Source organism: Bos mutus, chromosome 24, assembly GCF_027580195.1.
Source record: "Bos mutus isolate GX-2022 chromosome 24, NWIPB_WYAK_1.1, whole genome shotgun sequence".
NCBI classification, from domain to species: Eukaryota; Metazoa; Chordata; class Mammalia; order Artiodactyla; family Bovidae; genus Bos; species Bos mutus.
The window spans coordinates 20579108-20600287 of NC_091640.1; the positions used below are offsets into that span (position 1 = coordinate 20579108).

Consider the following 21180-nt stretch of genomic DNA (forward strand, 5'->3'; position numbering starts at 1 on the left):
CCCAGAACCATTTAGTAAAAAGGCCATATTTTCTTCAAGTTAGTATCATCTTTATCACAAATCAGGTATGTATCTGTGGGTTTCTGGACTTTTTCTCACCAGTAATCAGTTTTTCTACCTTTGAGAGAATCTTTGAACACTATCTGAATTACAACAGTTTTATGATAGATCTTGACACTCAACATATAAGTCCTTGGCCCTTTATACGTTCATAAAACTTTTGAATCAACTTGTCACTTTCCACAAAAATTTTGATGGACTACTAATTAGGAGTGTATTGAATTTACACATAAATTGGAGAAGAACTGACAACTTTACATATTGAACCTTCCAATCCATGATTATGGTATATCCTTTATTTACATCAAACCTTATTCCAATATCCTTTAATTTCTTTTAAAGCTTAAAATTTTCAGTACAGGTATTATATATTTTCTTTTAAACTTATTTCTAAACATAAAATTTAATTCTACTGTTGTTGTTGTTCAATTGCTAAGTTGTGTCTGACTTTTTGCAGCCCCATGGACTGTAGCTCTTGGGGCTACAGTCTGCTCTTCTGTCCACAGGATTCTCCAGGTAAGAATGCTACAGTGAAGTGCCATTTCCTCCTCCAGGGCATCTTCCTGACCCAGGGATTGAACCCACGTCTTTCATGTCTCCTGCACTGACAGGTGGATTCTTTACCACTAGCGCCACCTGGGAAGCCCTAAACAAAGATAGTTGTATTTAATTTGCTCCAGTTCTTATGGTTTTCTTTTTCTTGCCTTATTACACTGGCTAGGAACTGCAATATTACATTGAAGTGATGATACTAAGCATCCTTTCATTGTCTCAAATATCAGGAGGAAATATGAGCTTTGTCATTTATTTTTTGTAAGCATTCTTTATCAGATCAAAGAATTTTCCTTGTTTACTAAGAATTTTTGCCATATATGAGTGCTGAAGTCTATCAAATGCTTTCTTTCCATTCACCAAGATAATTATATGATTTTCCCCTTTTTCTCTGTAAATGCAATGAATTACATTGCTTTTTAAAATGTGAAATCAACCTTGCATACCAGGAATAAATCCCACTTTGTTATGTTATCCTTTTTTTAATATAAATATCTTGGTTCTATTTGTTAATTTTTTATTAAAATTTTTTTAACTGAAGTATCACTGATTACAAAATTATTTAAAATTTTTTACATATATCTTCTGAGAATAGGTTGATCAATAATTCCTCTTTCTTAATATGTGCTGATCAGGTTATGCAAGTCTCATAAAGAGGTAGGGCAAAGAGAGTGACAGCTGGGACGTTAAATAAAAAGAGATGGATCCAAAAAGGCTTAAAACAGACATGGCTGAACTTAGTGACTGATTACATGTGGCAGGAAAGGAAGAAAGAGGCATTGATTCAACCCCATGGTTATATGTCTCATACCTGGATTGAGGGATGTCTCTGTCAGAAACGAGGCCAGTGAAACGGTGAAGACAGGATTTCTCCTGTAATGCCACAATCCACAAGTGAGCACACCTCATCTGTCCTTCTGAGTCTGGCACAGCTCACCCTCACAAACCACAGTCCTTTTTTCTTGGCAGTCCTTTTCTGCTCTAACAGCAGCCAAGTTAAAAACTGTACCCTCAACCTTCAGCCAGAGGCCACCTTCCCTCAGCTAGGTGAGGAACTTGCAAATGTTATTACTGCTGGTCTGCCCAGAACCCACAAATCTCTAGCCTGCCAACCAATGGGCCTCTCCTCTTAAACACAAAACATGGAGTACCTCCCTTCAAAATAACTTGATTTCATTTGCTCCCCCAGGTGCTGCAGTCATTTATAAGCAAAGTCTTCTGCAGCTGGAGAGATTCAGAGTCAAGCTGCCTAGGTTGTATTATACACCAGCTCCATAATTTACCAGTTATGTGACCTTGGGCCCCACTATCCTCATCCCAATTTAGGATATCAATGGTACCCACCTTTTAGAAGGACTGGGTTAACATGTAAAGCATTTTGAAAAGGAGTGGTATATAGTGAACTAATCAATTTGCTTTAGCTTTTAGGTCTAACATCATCATCACTGACTTTCAGGTCTTCTTGGGAAATCTCTACCATCCCCCACCAATGGATACTCAGAACTCTACTTGATTCACTAAGGAAAAGGTCACAGTGCTCTGCAAAGCATTCCCAACCACTGGCAGATAGCAACACCTTCCCCTTTATAATTTCCACCTATGCAAACTGTGTATTTTTGATCCTTCTCTCTTGCATGTAGCTGTCCTAAAGATGTATTGTTGTTGTTCAGTTGCTTAGTCATGTCCAACTCTGTGACCCCATGGACTGCCCCAGGCCAAGCTTCCCTGTCCTTCACCACCTCCAGGAGCTTGCTCAAACTCATTGAGTCGGTGATGCCATCCAACCATCTCATCTTCTGTTGTCCCCTTCTCCTCCTGTCTTCACTCTTTCCCAGCATCAGGGTCTTTTCCAATGAGTCAGTTTTTTGCATCAGGTGGTCAAAATAATGGAGCTTCAGTTTCAGCAGCAGTCCTTCCGGTGAATATTCAGGGTTGATTTCCTTTAGGATTGACTGGTTTGATCTCCTTGACAACAATTCTGATCTATATCCCAACCTGTTTCCTCTTTGGGCTCAACATCTTCTGATCCTGCAATAAATCTCCCAGTGACTTGTGCATATTACAGCTTTACTATCATGAGTGGCAGAGCAGGACCAAGGACAGGCAGCACAATGACTCATTCAGGAAACCCACTTCCAAGAAGTCCCATGGTCAAAGTGCTGGCTGTGCCCAACAACTCAAACCCATGGAGAAGGAAATGCCCTCTCGAAGGGCACCAGATTTTCTATGCTTGATTTTATTTAATTTCATCCTAGTGGAATTAGTCAAACAAAATTATATTTTATGCAGATAATACTCAAGACTGAAGAAACAGATCAGACAATTTTGCTTTTATTTGAATTTTCTCTTAAAATATAATTTAATTTTGTTTATATTGTACTAAGGCATTCTGGGTGTTTGACCTCTGGCTTTCAAATACCTCTAGGGGTATTTTGCTTGTTTGCAATTGGTGAGGAGTTACTCAAGGGCACAAGCTTGTTTTGCACCCGTCAGGTGGTCTCCTTTTTACCATACACAGTCCCAGACTGGAGTCCACCCTCTTCACATGAGAAAAGCCACCGGCCCACAGAGTGACCAATTCCTCAGGGCACAATTTCCTTCAAAGCCAAAGCAATTTCCCCCAATTTGGGTCTCAGGCTGCTGGCATGTTCCTCAGACTTCAAAAAACAAACAGAAAGGAAAATGGATGTTGCAGAGATGTTTTAAAAGTACAACAGACACATTTTAAACAGCAGCAAAGCATATTCTAAGACCAAAGCAATCAGGAAGTGGAAGAGCTAAAGCAACGCATTCAGAGCAGGCAACCCACTCCAGTATTCATGCCTGGAGAATTTCACGGACAGAGGAGCCTGGCAGGCTACAGTCCATGGGATCAAGACAGCCGGACACGACTGAGCGACTAAAACACAATTCATATCAAGGATATGAAAAAATATTTTTTAAAAAACAATAAAAATACAACTATAAAAGTGAGCAAAATACATGATCATGGCCAATAAATCTGTATGAAATGATATCTGAAACCCAGAGTTTAATATAAATCAATCAGAACTGCAATGAGATAACATTTTTTGTCTGCTTGGTATAAGTAAGAAGTCTGAAGATAACACCAAGAACTGAAGAGCATACAGATCAACTGGCTCTCATGTATTGCTGATAAGACTGTGCATTAGTATAACCACTCTGGCAAAGTAACTGGCACCATCTTGTCAAGGTAGACAATTCATATCATAAGTGTGATTCACATCGCCTAGAAGCAGACTGCTATAGCCTAGGGCAGTGCTTCTGAATCCGGTAATTCTGTCCTCCAAGGGACATGTTTTGATGTTGGGAGACATTTAGGCTTAGATGCTGCATCCTACAAGGCACGAGGCAGCCCTACACAGCAAAAACATATTCAGTCCAAAATGTTAACTGTACCAAGCCTGAGAAACCCTGGGGAAGCCAAAGCATGTGCAGAGGATGTGAGTCTGAGAATATTCTCAGCAGTGCTGTTTGTAACTGACAAAAATGTAAACAACATAAATGCTCCCCAATGGGAAAAGCACTAAATATATTCTGGTATATTCCAAGCAGAGGAAACGGAAGACTTCTGTATCACGTGACAATATGGATGAACACTGAAAGTATAATGTGGACTGAAGAAACAACTGCCAGGAGACACTACAATATGAAAACACTTTTTATAAAGTTAAAAAAGGCAAAATTACAAGACATACTATTGTTTTATATATAATATATATGCATATCTGATAATAGTAAAAACAGCAATAAATCCATAAGACAATGCTAAAGGATATTTAAGAGTGCTGGTTACCCAGGTCCAGAGATTTGAAAGTTGGAAGTTCATAGTGAGTTAAGGGTAATGCCCTGGGTTTCTAGCGGGACTGTAGTCTCATGGATATTCTTTGTATTAATAAGTAAATCTTACATAAAATAAACTAGGAGAGGGCCACACATAGACCAATGATGCCAATGTACCATGAACTAAGGATTGTGATTCATTCAACTCTGAACAATTCAAATTTTTTAAACAGATTTTTTAGAGCTGTTTGATTTTCATAGCAAAATTGGCCAGAAGGTTCAGAGATTTCCCATGGTAAGTAGCAATACAAACATGTTTTAAAAGTAAAGAAGTGTAACTACGGGGCAAGAGTTCTCTCTCCACATACCCAACAATTATTTATTGAGCATTTCTTATGTGCAAGATGCTGGGGTATAGTGGTTAATAGAGGTTCTCACCCTTAAAGTTTACAGGTCTGTGGGGGAGAAAGACATCAATTGCACCAGGAAGTATTCAAATGAGAAAAACTTCTGCAGTGCTGTTGGCCAAGTAGGAAATGACCAGAAGACAAGATGGGACTTTGCACACAACCCTCTCCTGCTCCAACATGTATACACTAACCTTAGGGTGAAGTCCAACTTGCCCAGCAAACACCCCCATCATCTCTCCATCCCCTACTCTCCTTTCATCAACTTCCTCACCCTAGTTTTAATCAGTCTGTTGAGCTGTCCACCCAACTCCATGGGCATTTCCGCTGGGGGTCCTTGAAGGAGCCATTCTCTCCGCCTAGAGTTACTCCTCCCGCTCTGTTTCTCTAGTGGACCCAGTCCACAAGGACAGCCAGTCTGAGTAGTCACTGCCTGTTGGAGATCTTTGACCCTGAGAATCTCACATGGTGCTCAGCATGGAGACACTTGCTGTGGATAGTCAACAGACAGAGTGGCCAGAACTGGGAGATGACTTGGAGATCTCCCCCTGTTGCAGATAAGAAAGTCGAGGTCCAGAGAGGGCGAGATCACACAACCTGCCAGGAAGAACTGCTGATGCCATGAACTCAAAGCAGAATCCAAATGGGTTTCATGGCTCCTGCATCACTGCATGTTTCCACCTAAGCAATAGTGCCTTGGACGGGGCTTCTCGGTTCTCCTTGCACAGGGCTCAGACAAGACCATCTAGGACACAGCCACCAGAGTAAGGGACGGGAGACCTGCCCAGTGCCCCCATCACCCTGGACATGCCTGGTTGCCTAGAGGGAAAAAAAATCAGCATCTTGACACAGGTGTGATCATTTGTGGCAACTCATTAGAAAGCTCTGTATTAAGGTTTAGATAAGACATAGACATTCTAAATGCCCCCATTTAGTTCTACAAAATACATATGACATAATTAGATGAAAGAGTATTTCATGGAAATAGTGTGTTACTATGAATGTGATCATTGCCACTAATTTGTAAAATTAACAATGATCAAAATGGTAAATTTCATGTTATATCTTTTACCACAATAAAAAACTAAACTTTACATTTTAAAAACAGAAAAAGAAACAGCATGTTAAATTTATGTCAGACAAAGTGCCCCCTTGGGTTCCATCTGCATCCCTCAGCAAACACTTCAACTGGAGTTTGAACTTAGCCTCCCAATGACTCACACTTTCTATTCACTTCAAGGCTGTTACTAGGCTACCAAGGCCCCAAGAAGAGATTTAAAATTTTCCAATTAGTGATCTTAATCAGTTAAGACATATCTCTGACCAACTGGAGCAGTGATTTCATTCAAAAACAGAGGTCTGTCATCCACCAAAAAAGAAGACACTTCCCTCAAAAGATTTTTTGCCAGCCGAGAGGATGAAAAGGCATCTAAGCTCTGCTGTTGCTCTGATGTTTCCATAGTGAGAACCCAGTTAGACAGGAAAATATTTATTGTCCCTGCAACACTCAAAGTTTAGAAGGAGTATTAAACACAGGCCATGGATACTGAATATACGTAGTAACTGGCCAACCAACCAGAACCTTAATGCATAAGCCATTATTTTGCTATTTTGCTTTAGAATAAATTACTAATGCATAAGCCATTATTTTGCTTACAGTAAAATACTAATGGATCCAGCACATTATTTTTGCTGAAAACATGGAGAAGTTGAATAGAATAGAATTCCAGTCTGCACAGCATAAATATCAGTAGAAAAAACACAATTAGTAGCCTAGTTACAGGCTTATTTAGAAGTAAAACGAATCAGTCCAGTGAAAACTACAGACTGCGGGGTGCTTCACTTCTTTCTTTTGTGGGTGCTTTGATTTCATGTTTTAGAAAAAACTTTATTCCAAGCCAGAGATACTATCTAATTGCCTTAAATGTCTCTTAGAGGCCTGAGAGAGCAGAACAGAAACTAGGAGGAAGGTAGACTGGGATTCTCTGTGACCTTTTAGAAACAGCAAGGATGCCAAGCACAGGCTAGGCAGAGTGTTTCAGAGGTTTCAGAGTGATCGTTTCTTTGTGGTTGGAAATACATGCCTCTTTCCTTTAAGGACTGGAAGAAGCATGAATCTTTCCTTCTTTCAGATTCTCTTCATGTATTCAGGTGTAAAGGTGTCTACCAGCTCTGACCCTTTGTCCATCACGGTGAGACTCCATTCCACCACTAGGAGAATCAGTGACACCCTGACACAGACCAACGATGGTCTGGACCACAACGATGGCCCATGTCCATTCTCACCAGGCTCGGAAAGCTCAACATTAATTGCCTTAGAAATCAGTGTTTTCTCAACATGAATATAATGTTCCTGTGACCACTGTCAGCTCACTGAGCACGTGTGTGAGATAAAAATGACATTAGGCCAGGTCTCCCTTTATTTGGATCTCTCCTTATCAGTTTCCAGAGTTCATTCCCAAGAAGCTCCTTGCAAAATGCTTCCCCAACATCATCTCTGCCTACTCCACACTCCGTTTGTTTTTTTTGTTTTGTTTTGTTTTGTTTTGCCATGCCAGATCTGCCCTCCTCAGCCTACATTTTCAGGATTTTATATTTCCCTACTCATTCAAAAGACTTACTACCAGGCTCCCTCTGTAGACTCCTGTCAGAGATACGCTCATTCCTCCTTCCACAACAGGATTTAATCAGCTCAGCTTAGTAATCATTAGAAAGCCCCTGATTCATATCCAAAAGGATCCTGGAATTGTCAGGGATTTAAAAAGAGAAATGCTTGCTCTACAGAATGGCCCCTCCCACCCCCATACCTGTGTGAACGGCCAACAAAATCAACTCTACCAGAAAGGGCTGTGAACAGTCAGGACATGGATGGGAACATGTATACTATAGGAAATGCGGCATTTGCACAGGTCAAGGGCAAGCCAGTTTGACGCCAAAAGAAGAAAATTCTCGAAGCAAGTCAAAAACTTAACTAGAAACAAGAATCTTTCCTTTTCTTTGAGGTGTATTCACCATTCCCATAGCAAAGGGCTAGCCCGTTCCTGCAACATCACACCAAATAAGGCTACTCTGGCTTGAGAAGCATTCTCATTTGAAGACGACCAAGGTCAAGGTTCACTGACTCGGGAAGTAAGTCACCTTCTCAGTTTCAGACTTCCATGAGATGACAACTCTATCCTTTCACTTCTCTACTCATGTGGTTTGCTTTCGCTGGGTTACAGGGGGTCGGGGAGAGGGTCAAAGCCCAGGCTTCACCCCTCACCTGCATGTATGTGACTTTCAGTTCATGACTATCCAACTGCCTATGGGAAGTTCTACTTGTGACCCAGACTTCTCAAACTGAAAATGCCCACAGCTTACTCAGTGGCCTCGAGCCATCCCATGACCCTAACTAAGTTACTGGTTGTCTGGGGATCACCCCCAAACTCTTTCTTCTTTCCCACCATACAATCTACTCACCTTCCCACAAATGATATCCATCCTATACCTCATCCCCTTCTCCCTGTTGGGCCCCTCCACCTCTCTCCAGGGTGAGGTCCAGGCCCCGCCCCCCCCCCTGCCCGCCATTCCCCATTTGCTCAGCTCTCCTCCCATGCAGCCTCTGGGCTGTTCCCAGAGGGGTCTGGTTGAAACACTACCTCGATCTCACTTCTTCACTTAAAATTCAACAGTGGCTCTGTTCATTTTTACAGTTTTGCTGTTGTCTTCAGACTCTAGAGTCTAGAAAATCTAGAAATCAGAATCTAGAAAAATCCCCAAATTTAATGCAGCAAAGTCCAAACCCCCAAAGAAATATGTAATCTGGTCACAGTGAACCTTCTGAGAAACCGGAAGTGCTGTCACGGAAATCAGAAGGAAGCTTTGCAAAGCAAACACTCCCTCACACCATTTGCTTCTAGTCCTTTCTTGATGCAGGTTCTCTCAATTCCGAGTTCATGCCCCTTTGCCTCCCACTCAGCCTCCCACCCAAGCCATGTTCCCTCCTTTGCTGAACACTCTTTGCCATTCAATATTCAAGAGACCACAAAGGGCTTCCTGGAGATTAAATGGTAACTTGGAATCACTGGCTATATTCTAATCACGCCTACCTGCAGAGGTCATATCCCTTGCTGGTGAATCTCATTAGTGAAATAATTATCATCAGATAAACCTACCCAAGTAGCTACTTGCTGCTCACGGTACCAATGGTTGTTAATCTAGTTGTGATATCCTCTGGCATGTTCAAGCCAGTTCACAGAATCTTCTCGTCCATTCCTACCCATACTTATTTAACAATTACCTTCTTTAATAACAGTATCCGAGAAAGCTCCAGGGCATATAGTGACTGGAATAACACTGGGCTAATCACACATTTGCACTGCCTCTCTTGACTCACCTGCCATTCTATTAAGGAGGTATCATCACCTTGAGTTTACTGTGGAGGAGACTGAGGCCAAGCCTGGGGAGGAAGCGGGGACTGTAGCCGAGAACGTCATGTCTGTGCCCTCAATAACCTCAGCGGCTGCTTCTGCACTGCACTTGGCCAAATGTTCCCCAGGAGCCAGGACTGAGGTCATCCGAGTGATAAATTTTGTAAGTTAACACCAATTATGCAACACCTACTGTAACAGAGAACAAGCCCGACTATGTACAGAATCTAGTCCTTTGGCTCTAACCTTTGTGCTCGGTTGCCTGTGCTTAACTATGCAGGCTCTGTACCTTTTATAAAAGAATGTTGTCTATCGCCTGAAATATACAGGGTGATCCATTCACAAAACTTTGCCTGCCAGGCTTGGGAGGTTATATGTTGAAGGTATAACAATTTCCATTCACATAGACATAAAAAGTTGCAGAATAGAGAATAACATTTGTCTTGTTGGAGGTTTCCAGCAACATCATGACCAGACCTAGGTGGACAGCTGTAAGAACAAAGGATTATCACATCGCCTCCATCTGGTCAGCACCAAGAAGTCAGCAACAACCAGTCATACCCTCTCCCCTTTTAGTTAAAAGAAGCCTGAATTCCAACTCAGGTAAGAAGGCTCTTCAAGACACCAGTCCACCATCTTCTCTGTCTGCCGGCCTTCCCAATAAAGTCACTATTCCTTATCCCAACACCCTGTCTCTCAATTTATTGGGCTATTGTGGCAAGCTTGGACTCTGTAACACTACCGGTTATATAATAGGTTTTCCTGCTTTCAAATTGATTGTTCATTGCCAACTACTTCCAAGAAAGCCAGAACTATTGTTGCTGCAGATCCTGCAGCTCACAAGGGAGTGGAATCTATAAGCCTTGGTATTGAAGCTCTGTGCACAAGGCAAGAGACCGACTGGAGATCACAGCACTGCCTTGGAACTCGGCATCCAAATATGCCTCCTCCCTGTCAAAACGCAGGAAGGTCGCTTCACCACCCTGCACCCCTTCATAGTTAGGCTCTCCCATCTGTCCACTGGTTCCTGTGACTGGTGGAAAGGTGTCAACACTCTTTTCTACTCCCACAGGAAAATAGAAAGCCACACCCTCTCTGAATACCTCCCTCCAGCCCTTACCCTGGAGGCTCAGCCTCAAGGCTTGGCTCCCTTCTTCCCACCACCCACTAGGCCACTAACTGGTGCACATCAAGTATGATCCCCCAAACCTGAGGACAGCTAAGCCTCCAATAATTGACAGTTAACGGTGGGTTCCTGTTAACCATGAACTTTTGCTCTCTATACCTTCCTTCCTGCTCCCCTCACCGAGATTATCACTCGCAAGCTATGATTAACTGGGAAGGCTGTTTCGGTGTTGGCAGATATTACTCTGAACACTTTCAGAACTCCTCGTTAGGAACTGTCTCCAGTGCCAATTTATGAGAAAAACAAGCAAACCACTATGATTATCTCAGGATCAGAATCTTAACAGTGACTATAAGCAACACAGCTTAGTAGGATGACCAAGTTCCAGGGGATGTTTGTTCTGAAAGATTTTTTGCTTTCTCTAATTCATCCTCCAAAGAGAAAAAGCTTGTCACCATAGAACACGTTCTATAGGTTCAGAGACTAGTTCCAGGGATGTTTGACTGAGGGCAGGCTCTGGACTACTAAAATCTGGTTTGGGTTCAAACTCAGCTATGCCACTTACCACCTGTGAGATCTGGGGCAAGTTTTTTAGCCACTCTGTGCCTCAGTTTCCTCATCTGTAAAATGGGGAGGGTACTACCACCTTCATGGAATTTTCAACAGACGGCAGGCTGAAGACCTCTGGTTGAAGACAACTGCCTCTTGGCACCACTGGGACTGATCCCAGTCTCCCTGCCCAAGCAGCCCAACCTTTCCTGGAGTCATCACCACACACTCTCCTCCCTGCTGGCTCTGTATGTCCCCTCATCTGATCTCTGCTTTCTCCAACCCCCTCAATAATCCAGTGACAACTCATGAGCGGCCATCAGCAAACAGCCTCCACGTCTTCATGAAATATTCCTAGCTATAACCCTGGTCTAGAGGACGCTGTTTGCTAACAGTCCTCTCATAGCGCATGATGGGTTCTTCTTTCTTAGCCACATTCTTCTCTCTGTCATCTCTGCCATTCCCCATCAACTTCCCTCAAGAAAGCCAGCCCATTAGAACAGGGGTTGGCAAGCCTGTGAGCCAAATGTGGCCCACCACCTGGTTTGGTACAGTCTGTCAGAATGATTTTCACTTTTTTTAATGGTTGGGGGGAAAAAATCTAAATATTTTATAACATGTAAAACTCAAATCTCAGTGTCCATAAATAAAGCCTCGCTGGAAGGCAGCCATGCTCACTTGCTTACCTGCTGTCTGTGGCGGCTTTCATGCTACAAAGGAAGAATTTAATTGAGTAGTTGCAACAAAGACTGTCTGGCCTGCAAAACTCAACATATTTATTATCTGGCCCTTGACAGAGAATGTTTCCAACACTTGACTTCGAGGCACATGGGAGTCGTCTGTACCAAGCTGCTGTCAGCATCCACTACCCGCCAGGTCACTCGTCCATGTGTATTCAAATATACACACGACTGAAAGCTGGAAGGCGCGACTGCTAACAGGAGTGACTAAATGAAGCTCAAAATTACCTCCACGGGTTGGAATGTTGTGTAGAAGTCAACAGGATGAAATTTCAAGTTTACATATGAAGTCCCAGGCCATGCTCATTGTCAGAAAGGTGGTCGGTCGTACAGAACAGGAAGAGGACCTCACGCGCGCTGACAGCGTTGAGAGCCGGGATGAATGGGGAGACGTTGCAGGAGAATTTTATCCATGTAGTAAAATTCTAAGCACTAATAAAGCCACCACATTATGGAGCACATTTAGTCCAGGGGACTTTCCTAAGGAGCTGAGAAGTTCAAGGACAGAGTGGAGTGCCTCAGGGAGGAGAATGTCTGAGGTTAAAGGCATAGAACAGGCTTCTGCTGTGGGCTAGACAAACCTTGAAGACTTTTTAGTCCTAACATTACGATTACAATTTAAATCAGAGACACTGGCTCTTTTGATGATTAGATGTTAAAAATAATCTTCCTGGTTAAAAAAAAAAATTAAAGCACCAACATTTTTTTTTTCTTCCCAATCAAATCTGTAAATTGAATTGCAAAGGTGAAACTATGGCACACATGATCACAAAAAGTACTTTTAGGTGGCAGATGAACAATAAACACACACCTTATTTGGTGAGTGCTCACTGTGGAGTTCTATTTCTTCAGAAGCCAAAGCAATGTGAGTTTCAAGCCTTATTAGGCCTTAGTAAAGCTCACAGCCTAGCAGGCCTAGGTCTACAAGACGACTCTGGGATTCTCTCCTGTTCAACTCTGAATTTTCATATGAACCTGAATAAAAATACCCCTGCATGGTATGTAAATCAAATTCCTTGTCTAAAAAAGTCCAGAAGTACAAATCTCACTCAATGATTATGTTAAGGAGTGGTAGGTGGGAAGTGATTCTGTATGACTGGGACATTGAGAGGCAAAGGCCAAAGACTTAGATTTAACCCGAGGCTCAGCCCCCTGGTTCTAAGATTCGTCACAAGGCACCAGCCCTCAGCTGCTTTCTCATTGTAATGTGAGGATAATGATGCTTGTCCCACCTGGACCTTAGAGAGGATCAATAGGAGAATTTGATTCAAGCTACACAAAAGAAGCATCTGAGTGCAGAGTGCCAGATATGAATATACTGAGGACAACATGAATCTCTAATCTGTAGCATAGTTCTGTCTTCTTTTCAAGAGTATTGGCATTATTTGGGACACAGAGTTAGACAATTCAGTCTACAATTCTTCATGTGTGATACATGCAGCCATGTTGCTACAAGCTAGCAGTAAGCAGGGCCAGAATGATCACACAGGTGAAGAGTAGTCTAGGTCAGGTGTGTCTGTGTCTTTCAAGGTCTACGGGCAATCGAGCACAATGAACTTCTAGATTCTAAGGTGACGTGTGAGGCACAGATGCTGAGCAGGTGACTAAGCTATGCATATGCTGGGACTGTTTCCCAATTTGCTTCTCGTTACCCTCTCCCTTTCTCCTGCTCCCATCTCTGCCAAAATCATGCTGTGATTTTGTGGCCACGGGGCAAAATCCCTCCAATAGACTTCAAGGATGAAGCCACTTCATCATCATCTATCTTAAAACCATGATCTTTCTTTATAAGCTGGAAAGTGGATTTTTCGTAAGCGAATGCTATGAACTTTACAGTGATCATTTCATTAAAATGAAAAATCAGTCGTATTTGAAAACACTGAGGTGGGAGCACTCAGAAGTGTGTCCTATTCCAGATCCCACCAAGGCCGGAGCCTCAAAACTGTGGACTGTGCCCAGCTGGTTCACCCCACTGTCACTGCCTTTGCCAATGTATCACAAGGCTTGGTCACCGGAGTCACAGTGCAGGGACCTTTAAAAGCCTAACAACAAGAAAGAGAACAGAACAAACGTGACACGAGGCAGACAGGGCACAAGTATACCAAGTGCCACCACCGAAGCCTCAGAGCTCCCACCTTCAGCATCTTTGGTGATCACAGATTTTTCAGCCCACTTTGCCCAACTCTCTCCATGCTCATTTTTCTAGCTGGTAGAAACAGCACTACAGGGAGTTTCAGGACCCTTTGAGAATTGCCTGAGTTTCTCAAAGATCTTAGATCACAACATGCAGTTTCACAGTAAATGTTCTCATTTCTCATTCCACTCAGAAGTTTCAATTTTCTTTTCACTGAAAGAGAGCTTGCTGTACATTGACTCTTAGAGACAGAAAAGCCTGTAGGCTATGTGGTGGAGAAGGGTGTCAGCATGGACCATGCCTTGCACATCACTCTCAGATACACGCCCTCCTTCTCCTTCTGCAATAGGAGGCACCCAATGGGGTGGGCTGTGCCAGGACCCCAAGGGTACCAGACTGCTCCAGTCACTTCTTAGTAGAAGTGAGTATGGGTGTTCCCTGAGGGATGGAGAGGAAGGGACATATCTGAATCACTGTCTTAAGGTCATCCCACCGATTCTGAGTTCAGTTCTTCACCATGCAGCCTCCTGAGTTCATGTGGCTCCCAGGTAGATCCCCACAATGGGAGAAAATACTCCAGCCAAATGATGCGAGCAGGGTTTCCACTGGCAGCAGAAGAGGGGCACTGGCAATCAGCGTATCAGTCAGCCCTGGTGGAGCTGTCTGGCACAGACTGGTCCATGGAGCCCCACCATCCTAGTGATCTGAGGGCTTCCATTTGGGAAGATATCACTGGACCCAGGCCCCAGAGCCGCACAGCCATCCTTCAGCTGCACCTCTGTTTAATGGAACCACTTCTGAGCTCCTAGAGATCTGGTCAAACTTTGTATTTTGGACATACATAATTTCTCATGGGATTGTCAATCTTTCTGTTTCTTTTTATGTCCTTTCTTCATTCTTACTTTCTCTCAGCCCTGATAGGAGTTCACAGAAATGGAGATCATACCTTTTCCATTCATATGTCTTCACGGTTGCAAATAGTCCTGGCCTATAAGACACACTTCAGAAAAATGTATGCTATATGACTAACTGAATAAATGACAGAATTAGTTTTTACTGAAATTATGTGAAAGTACATATTTGTTCTACTTAACCTCAACTATGTATTGTCATGCGTACCTCAGACTCTAACCATCTCACATTGGTGTGGTGGCATACCATTTATTTCTAGGCCAAAGTTTTGTGGTTTGGATTCTCTGCTAGTTGATAAAGCATAGCTTTCTACACAGATATTAACTGAGATGCTAATAATATAAATAATATAAAAACACAAGGAGGTGAAGATGAGTTCAGGGAGTTAGATCAAGTCTGTGTGTGTCACCAGGGCCACCTTGCCTTGGGAAGTTTTGGGGTAACTGGGGGTGATGGCTTAAATGTAGAGAAGAGGCAGGGGACAGGAAAGGCTGGGATGGTCCAGGACATCCGTGGGGTTGGGCCTCCTTTCCACTTTTAGGGGTCCTTGTGCCCTTCTCCAAGGCTGGGTTAATACTTACTTTTCCCGGAGATCTCGCACTTGACTGGGCTTGAAGTCAGGAGCCGACAGGGAGCAGGGACTGGACGGGGGCGACAGGGGGCTCTTGATGTTCTGCACCGAGTGCCTGCGGCTCCGCCTGCGGTCCAGGCCCCGGGGCTCACTGCCCGTGCCTCCAGAGCACACACTGGCCCGCCTGCGGTCACGGCACCCGCTGGGGGGCGGCTCTGCCGTCTCATCCCCATCCTCCAGCCGGAGCGCCACCTGGAAGAGCAGAGAGTGCACAGAGCAAGGTCAGACCTTTCACAGTCCCATCCCAAAGGGCACCGAACTCCGTCCTTTCCCCTCCTGTGGCGTGGGCTTCTCACTGTAGTCATCACAACACGCGCATCCCAAAGCGCAGCCTCCAAACCAAAAGATGCTCGCCACTGCGTATCTTCCCAAATGGATCTGAGAAGGTCAACTGATGTCTCGAGAAGATCTGAGAACTATTTTGTAATTAGACCCCAGGACTTCCCTTTAGAGGCCGTCTCTCCTTCTCGTGAACTCCCCCCAACTTGGTGTTCTCTGGTCCAGGAGGCGGAGTGTCTCCTGAAACCCTGTCACAGGAAGCCCTGGAGGTCCTGACCCCGAGCTCGCTTCCCAGGGAGGATGCTTAGAGAGCACAGCAAGGAGAAAGGCAGGAGCCACGAACTCCAGGTGAGACAAACAGCCTCACCTGCAGGTCATTTGAGAGGCCTGATCTGAGACCCCCATGCACGGGGGTGGGGGGCACCCTCCGAAGCCTGGTCTCGGGTGGGCATGGAGCCTGCTTGCACCTGTGATCACAAAAATATAGACCAGAAATAGACTGGATCTCTAGAATTTAGGATTTTTAGAAAATTTCCTCTTAAAAGCACTCACACTTGGCCATTTTGGCTTTCATGTACAGGTAGGCCAAATAGTTCGTTCGGATTTTTCCATACGATCTTACAGAAAAGTCAGAATAAACTTTTTGGCCAACCCAACAGAAACCAGAGCCAACTGGCCCCACACCCCACACCCCTGCCCTCTTCCCAGGGATCTTTTAGTCCTGCCCCTAGTTGGGTGAGGCCTGGCCAAAGAATCAGCTCTGCCATCTGTTAATCTCCTCCATCCTGGATCCTACTCCATAGGCCTTCTCACATCAACACCCACTGTTTCTGTGCATACCTCCTCCTTATAGGAGCTCAGCCTTTCCAGCTGTGGACTATACCTACCTGTTTCTCCAGTTTCTTTAATTATGTGTGTGCCTCCCTTCTCCAAACCTACACAGTCTCAGGAGCTGTCATTGACTAGACCTTTGTGTGACTAACAGACCAGGAATGATCTGCAGCAAATTGCTTGCTCAAGAGTCTCTCGCTCACCAAATGAGGCTAACAGGATTGCATTTGCAGGTTTATGGTAAGAATAACTTATATAATGCATATAAAGCAGCTGGGGTAGGGCCCACCCTGTGGCTGGTACTCAATAAATGTGACAATTCTTCCCCAGCCTGTGCCCTCAGCTGAAGGGGCCTAGTGAAAAGTGAAACTGTCAGTCACTCAGTCACGTCCAACTCTTTGTGACCCCATGGACTGTAGCCCACCAGGCTCCTCTGTCCATGGGATTCTCCAGGCAAGAATACTGGAGTGAGTAGCCATTCCCTTCTCCAGGGGATCAGCCCAACCCAGGGCCTGGAACACCCACAAATTCTTATATCACACAGAACTGCCCAGGCAGGCCACCTCACAGCCCAGGTGGGCCAGGCCCAAGCAAGTCCAACAGTCTCTCTGACTTGGTGCCCAAAGACCCACATGGTCCCATGTCTCCAGAGGTGCATATTTCCCAGCCTTATGGGTGCTCCTGGTCACATTTCACAACCTGGTCCTGAAAAGTGAGAGAATGGAGAAGTAATATAAAGACCCAGATGGCTAACCATGCTACTGATGTTGGCATCGCCTGTCTGCAGAAAACCTGGCTATTGCAAAGTCAGTGGCCTCCTATGTCCAAAGTGTTGATGCCAAATGTGTTCACACAGCATGGTGAGCTTGGCCGAGTCGAGGCTAGGCTGGCCCCTCTCATCCGGTTTATAAGGATGAACACCTGAGATGCACAGCCTGTTTCCCAGGAGTGAAGCCTCCCTGGATGTGCTCCATCTGCAGTTGCCTCCAGCTCTAGCTTTTAGACAAGTCTGATTTAGTGAAAACTCTTCTATCTACATGCCAGATACATTCTATAACAAACTCCCAGATTAGAAGACAATCTAATAATGTTTTGACTGCTCTGTTCCCCTAGAATTTACTAGGCAGACATAATCTGGGGAGGTTTGAGGTAAGAATGGATAAGAGTTCAGAAAACGCTATACTGTTACAAAATTTCACTGGAAAGTCTGTTTCCTGGGGTAAGGGTGTTCTGCAGTGTAACTGCAAGAACTGGGAAAGAAATTATGTATTTGATTAACCACTTTTATCACCTCAACTTTAACACTGCAAATGGTATTCTCTGGGGACCGTTTGAGAATGATTATATACCTAGCCAAGCACAGTGTTTTAAAATATCACTAGCCAATTATTTTTCCTTCATTTTTAGATATAAAAATTCTAGACCACTTGAACTCATTCTGACCTGAAATATTGATTCTGCTTCTAATTAAGCACATATTTGGAATGATAAGGTCAGGGGATAACGTAGAGTTCAGATATTTCTAATTCCTTGTCTAACCTCAGAGATGCAAAGATCAAATAGCATTCCACTCACAGGGCCTTTCAGAGAGGCACACGGCGTGTGCACAAAGTGAAATCTATTTCAACCGCCTTTTCTCAAGGAAGATGAGACAACCATTGTTTAATGGTTTACTGAAAAATTATCAAAGTGGCACCATAAAATGGAATTCAATGAGAGCTGTGTAAAATTCCAGTCCTAAACAAAGTATCCATCTTCTTAAACACAGAAAAGGATGCATAGGGGTAGGGGCAAGTAGGAATCACAATCCCAGGAGATCCAATGTCAGCCTCAGGCTTGGCAGGGAAGCTGCCTTGGGAAAGCTGTAACATGAAATTTGGGCTGGTCTTCACCCCCCAGTTTTGATTTTACAAGAAGAATCTTAGAATCACTAGTGTCCACTGATGACAGGGAAAGAGATCTGTTTTCACGTCCAGGGCCGTGGTAGCAGTTCCAATTTCTTTAGATTCTAGGGAGCACTTCAAATTACAGCTAAGACCAATAAATTCTGGAAGACACCTAGAGAGAGAACAGCACTTACCATGAGACTTATTCAGAACCTGTGGTGTCAGATCTAATTAACCACAAGTGTGGTGTCCTCCCCTGGACCCACGGTGAGATCCACTATGTCCTGAATGACTTCTAATCTCAACCAAGTGATGGGGTGTTTTGCTGCTGGGCCCCTCACCAGATACCTTCTGACTCTTTTAATCCAATGTAGAACAGTCTCTAAAACCCAGGTAAGGGATCCAGCACCGACTGCTTGGACACCCTACCCCATCCTACCAAGAAAGCAGAGAACAGCAAACTCAGGTGGCATCTGGGACAACTTCCACCTATCTTTGAGGTCACTGACTGATCTAAACGTTCTTTTTAAAATTTAGTGGCACATCAAAGGAAACTATCAGCAAGGTGAAAAGACAGCCTTCAGAATGGGAGAAAATAATAGCAAATGAAGCAACGGACAAACAACTAATCTCAAAAATATACAAGCAACTCCTACAGCTCAATTCCAGAAAAATAAATGACCCAATCAAAAAATGGGCCAAAGAACTAAATAGACATTTCTCCAAAGAAGACATACAGATGGCTAACAAACACATGAAAAGATGCTCAACATCACTCATTATCAGAGAAATGCAAATCAAAACCACTATGAGGTACCATTTCACACCAGTCAGAATGGCTGCGATCCAAAAGTCTACAAGCAATAAATGCTGGGAGGGTGTGGAGAAAAGGGAACCCTCTTACACTGTTGGTGGGAATGCAAACTAGTACAGCCACTATGGAGAATAGTGTGGAGATTCCTTAAAAAACTGGAAATAGAACTGCCTTATGATCCAGCAATCCCACTGCTGGGCATACACACTGAGGAAACCATAAGGGAAAGAGACACGTGTACCCCAATGTTCATCGCAGCACTGTTTATAATAGCCAGGACATGGAAGCAACCTAGATGTCCATCAGCAGATGAATGGATAAGAAAGCCGTGGTACATATACACAATGGAGTATTACTCAGCCATTAAAAAGAATACATTTGAATCAGTTCTAATGAGGTGGATGAAACTGGAGCCTATTATACAGAGTGAAGTAAGCCAGAAGGAAAAACACCAATACAGTATACTAATGCATATATATGGAATTTAGAAAGATGGTAACAATAACCCTGTGTACGAGACAGCAAAAGAGACACTGATGTATAGAACAGTCTTATGGACTCTGTGGGAGAGGGAGAGGGTGTGAAGATTCGGGAGAATGGCATTGAAACATGTAAAATATCATGTATGAAACGAGATGCCAGTCCAGGTTTGATGCACGATACTGGATGCTTGGGGCTAGTGCACTGTGACAACCCAGAGGGATGGTATGGGGAGGGAGGAGGGAGGAGGGTTCAGGATGGGGAACACATGTATACCTGTGGTGGATTCATTTTGATATTTGGCAAAACTAATACAATTATGTAAAGTTTAAAAATAAAATAAAATTTTAAAAAAAGAATTAAATAAATAAATAATAAAATTTAGTGGAAGTTTCCAAACACACGCAAAGTATGGAGAAGAGTACAAAGACTTTTGTGTCATCACCTATGATAGTTCAACAGTTATCAACCCTGGACAATCTTGTCTCATTTACTCCCTGCCCCTGACGCCAGAGCCAGGTTTTTTTGAGATAAGTCTCAAATCATATAATTTTATCCATTAATATATCAGTACATATCCCTAGAAGATAAGGATTTTTAAAAACCATAACCACCATACCACTGTCCACCATATCACTAAGAAATTAAAATAATTTCTTAGTATCATCGAACATCCAACAATCTGAACATTCTTAATGAAGGTCAAAAGCTATTAACAGATCTTTGAGATTATGTTGTTATACTACTACTATCCTCCATGACAGGCAACCATACATAGCAGATGTAACCATTTTCCAAATTGCTCTCCCACGCTTTCTTTTAATGCACACCTATACATCTTGATTCAGCTTTTAGGTAAAATGGATGCCAGTGCTACTGCCATTTCAAGAAGGAACTATGCTGATAATTCTCCTATCAGGTTGAACAGGTTGTGGCAGATGATTACAGCATTGGGCTCCCAGGGAATCATGCCTCTCTGTTTACTTATCTTTGCGTAGTCCCCTCCTACACCGAGTCTACAATTTTCCACATGACTTGTTTTGGCCAGTGTGACATCAGAGGACATAGACCCTTGAAAAGTGTTTGTACTTGAGACTTTCCCTTCTGAAATGCTGCTACCATGTGAAGAAGTATGTGCTAGCCTGCTGAAGACACATAACCAGCCAACAGCCACCACTAAAGGCCAAACCAGATGAATAAGGCCATCTTAGAGCATTCAGTCCCAGTTAAGTCATCAGATAACTGCAGCTCTATGAGACTCTCTCAGCTGAACCAGGCCAAAATTTCTTACCCCCAGAATGATGAGCAAAACCTGCTGTTTTAAGACCACTCTTTTTGGCATATTTGTTATGCAGCAAGAGCTAACTGTTACACATTTTAAAAATCAACTATGACAAGGAAGGATTTGAAGAGACTGGACCTATTAATTATTCCTAACAGTAACAATCACTCCTCACCCCCAAAGTCTTCAGCTCTAAGATGCCTTTCCCATTACTAGGACCACATTTTCAGCATCAAAAGTGAGAACGCAATCCGAAAAAAAAAAAAAAGACTTTTGATTTTGAT

The 21180-nt window shown here is 43.4% G+C and overlaps 1 protein-coding gene across 8 annotated transcripts in view; it reads right to left on the bottom strand.

Annotated features, from left to right (window-relative positions):
• Positions 1 to 21180, bottom strand: part of FHOD3 (formin homology 2 domain containing 3) — a 523370-nt gene that overhangs the window by 147986 nt on the left and 354204 nt on the right. For all 8 annotated transcript variants that reach the window (XM_070361542.1, XM_070361541.1, XM_070361540.1 and 5 more), the window contains exon 10: positions 15275 to 15516. In XM_070361542.1, coding sequence (XP_070217643.1) covers positions 15275 to 15516 — 242 coding nt within the window. The remainder of the gene's footprint in view (positions 1 to 15274; positions 15517 to 21180) is intronic.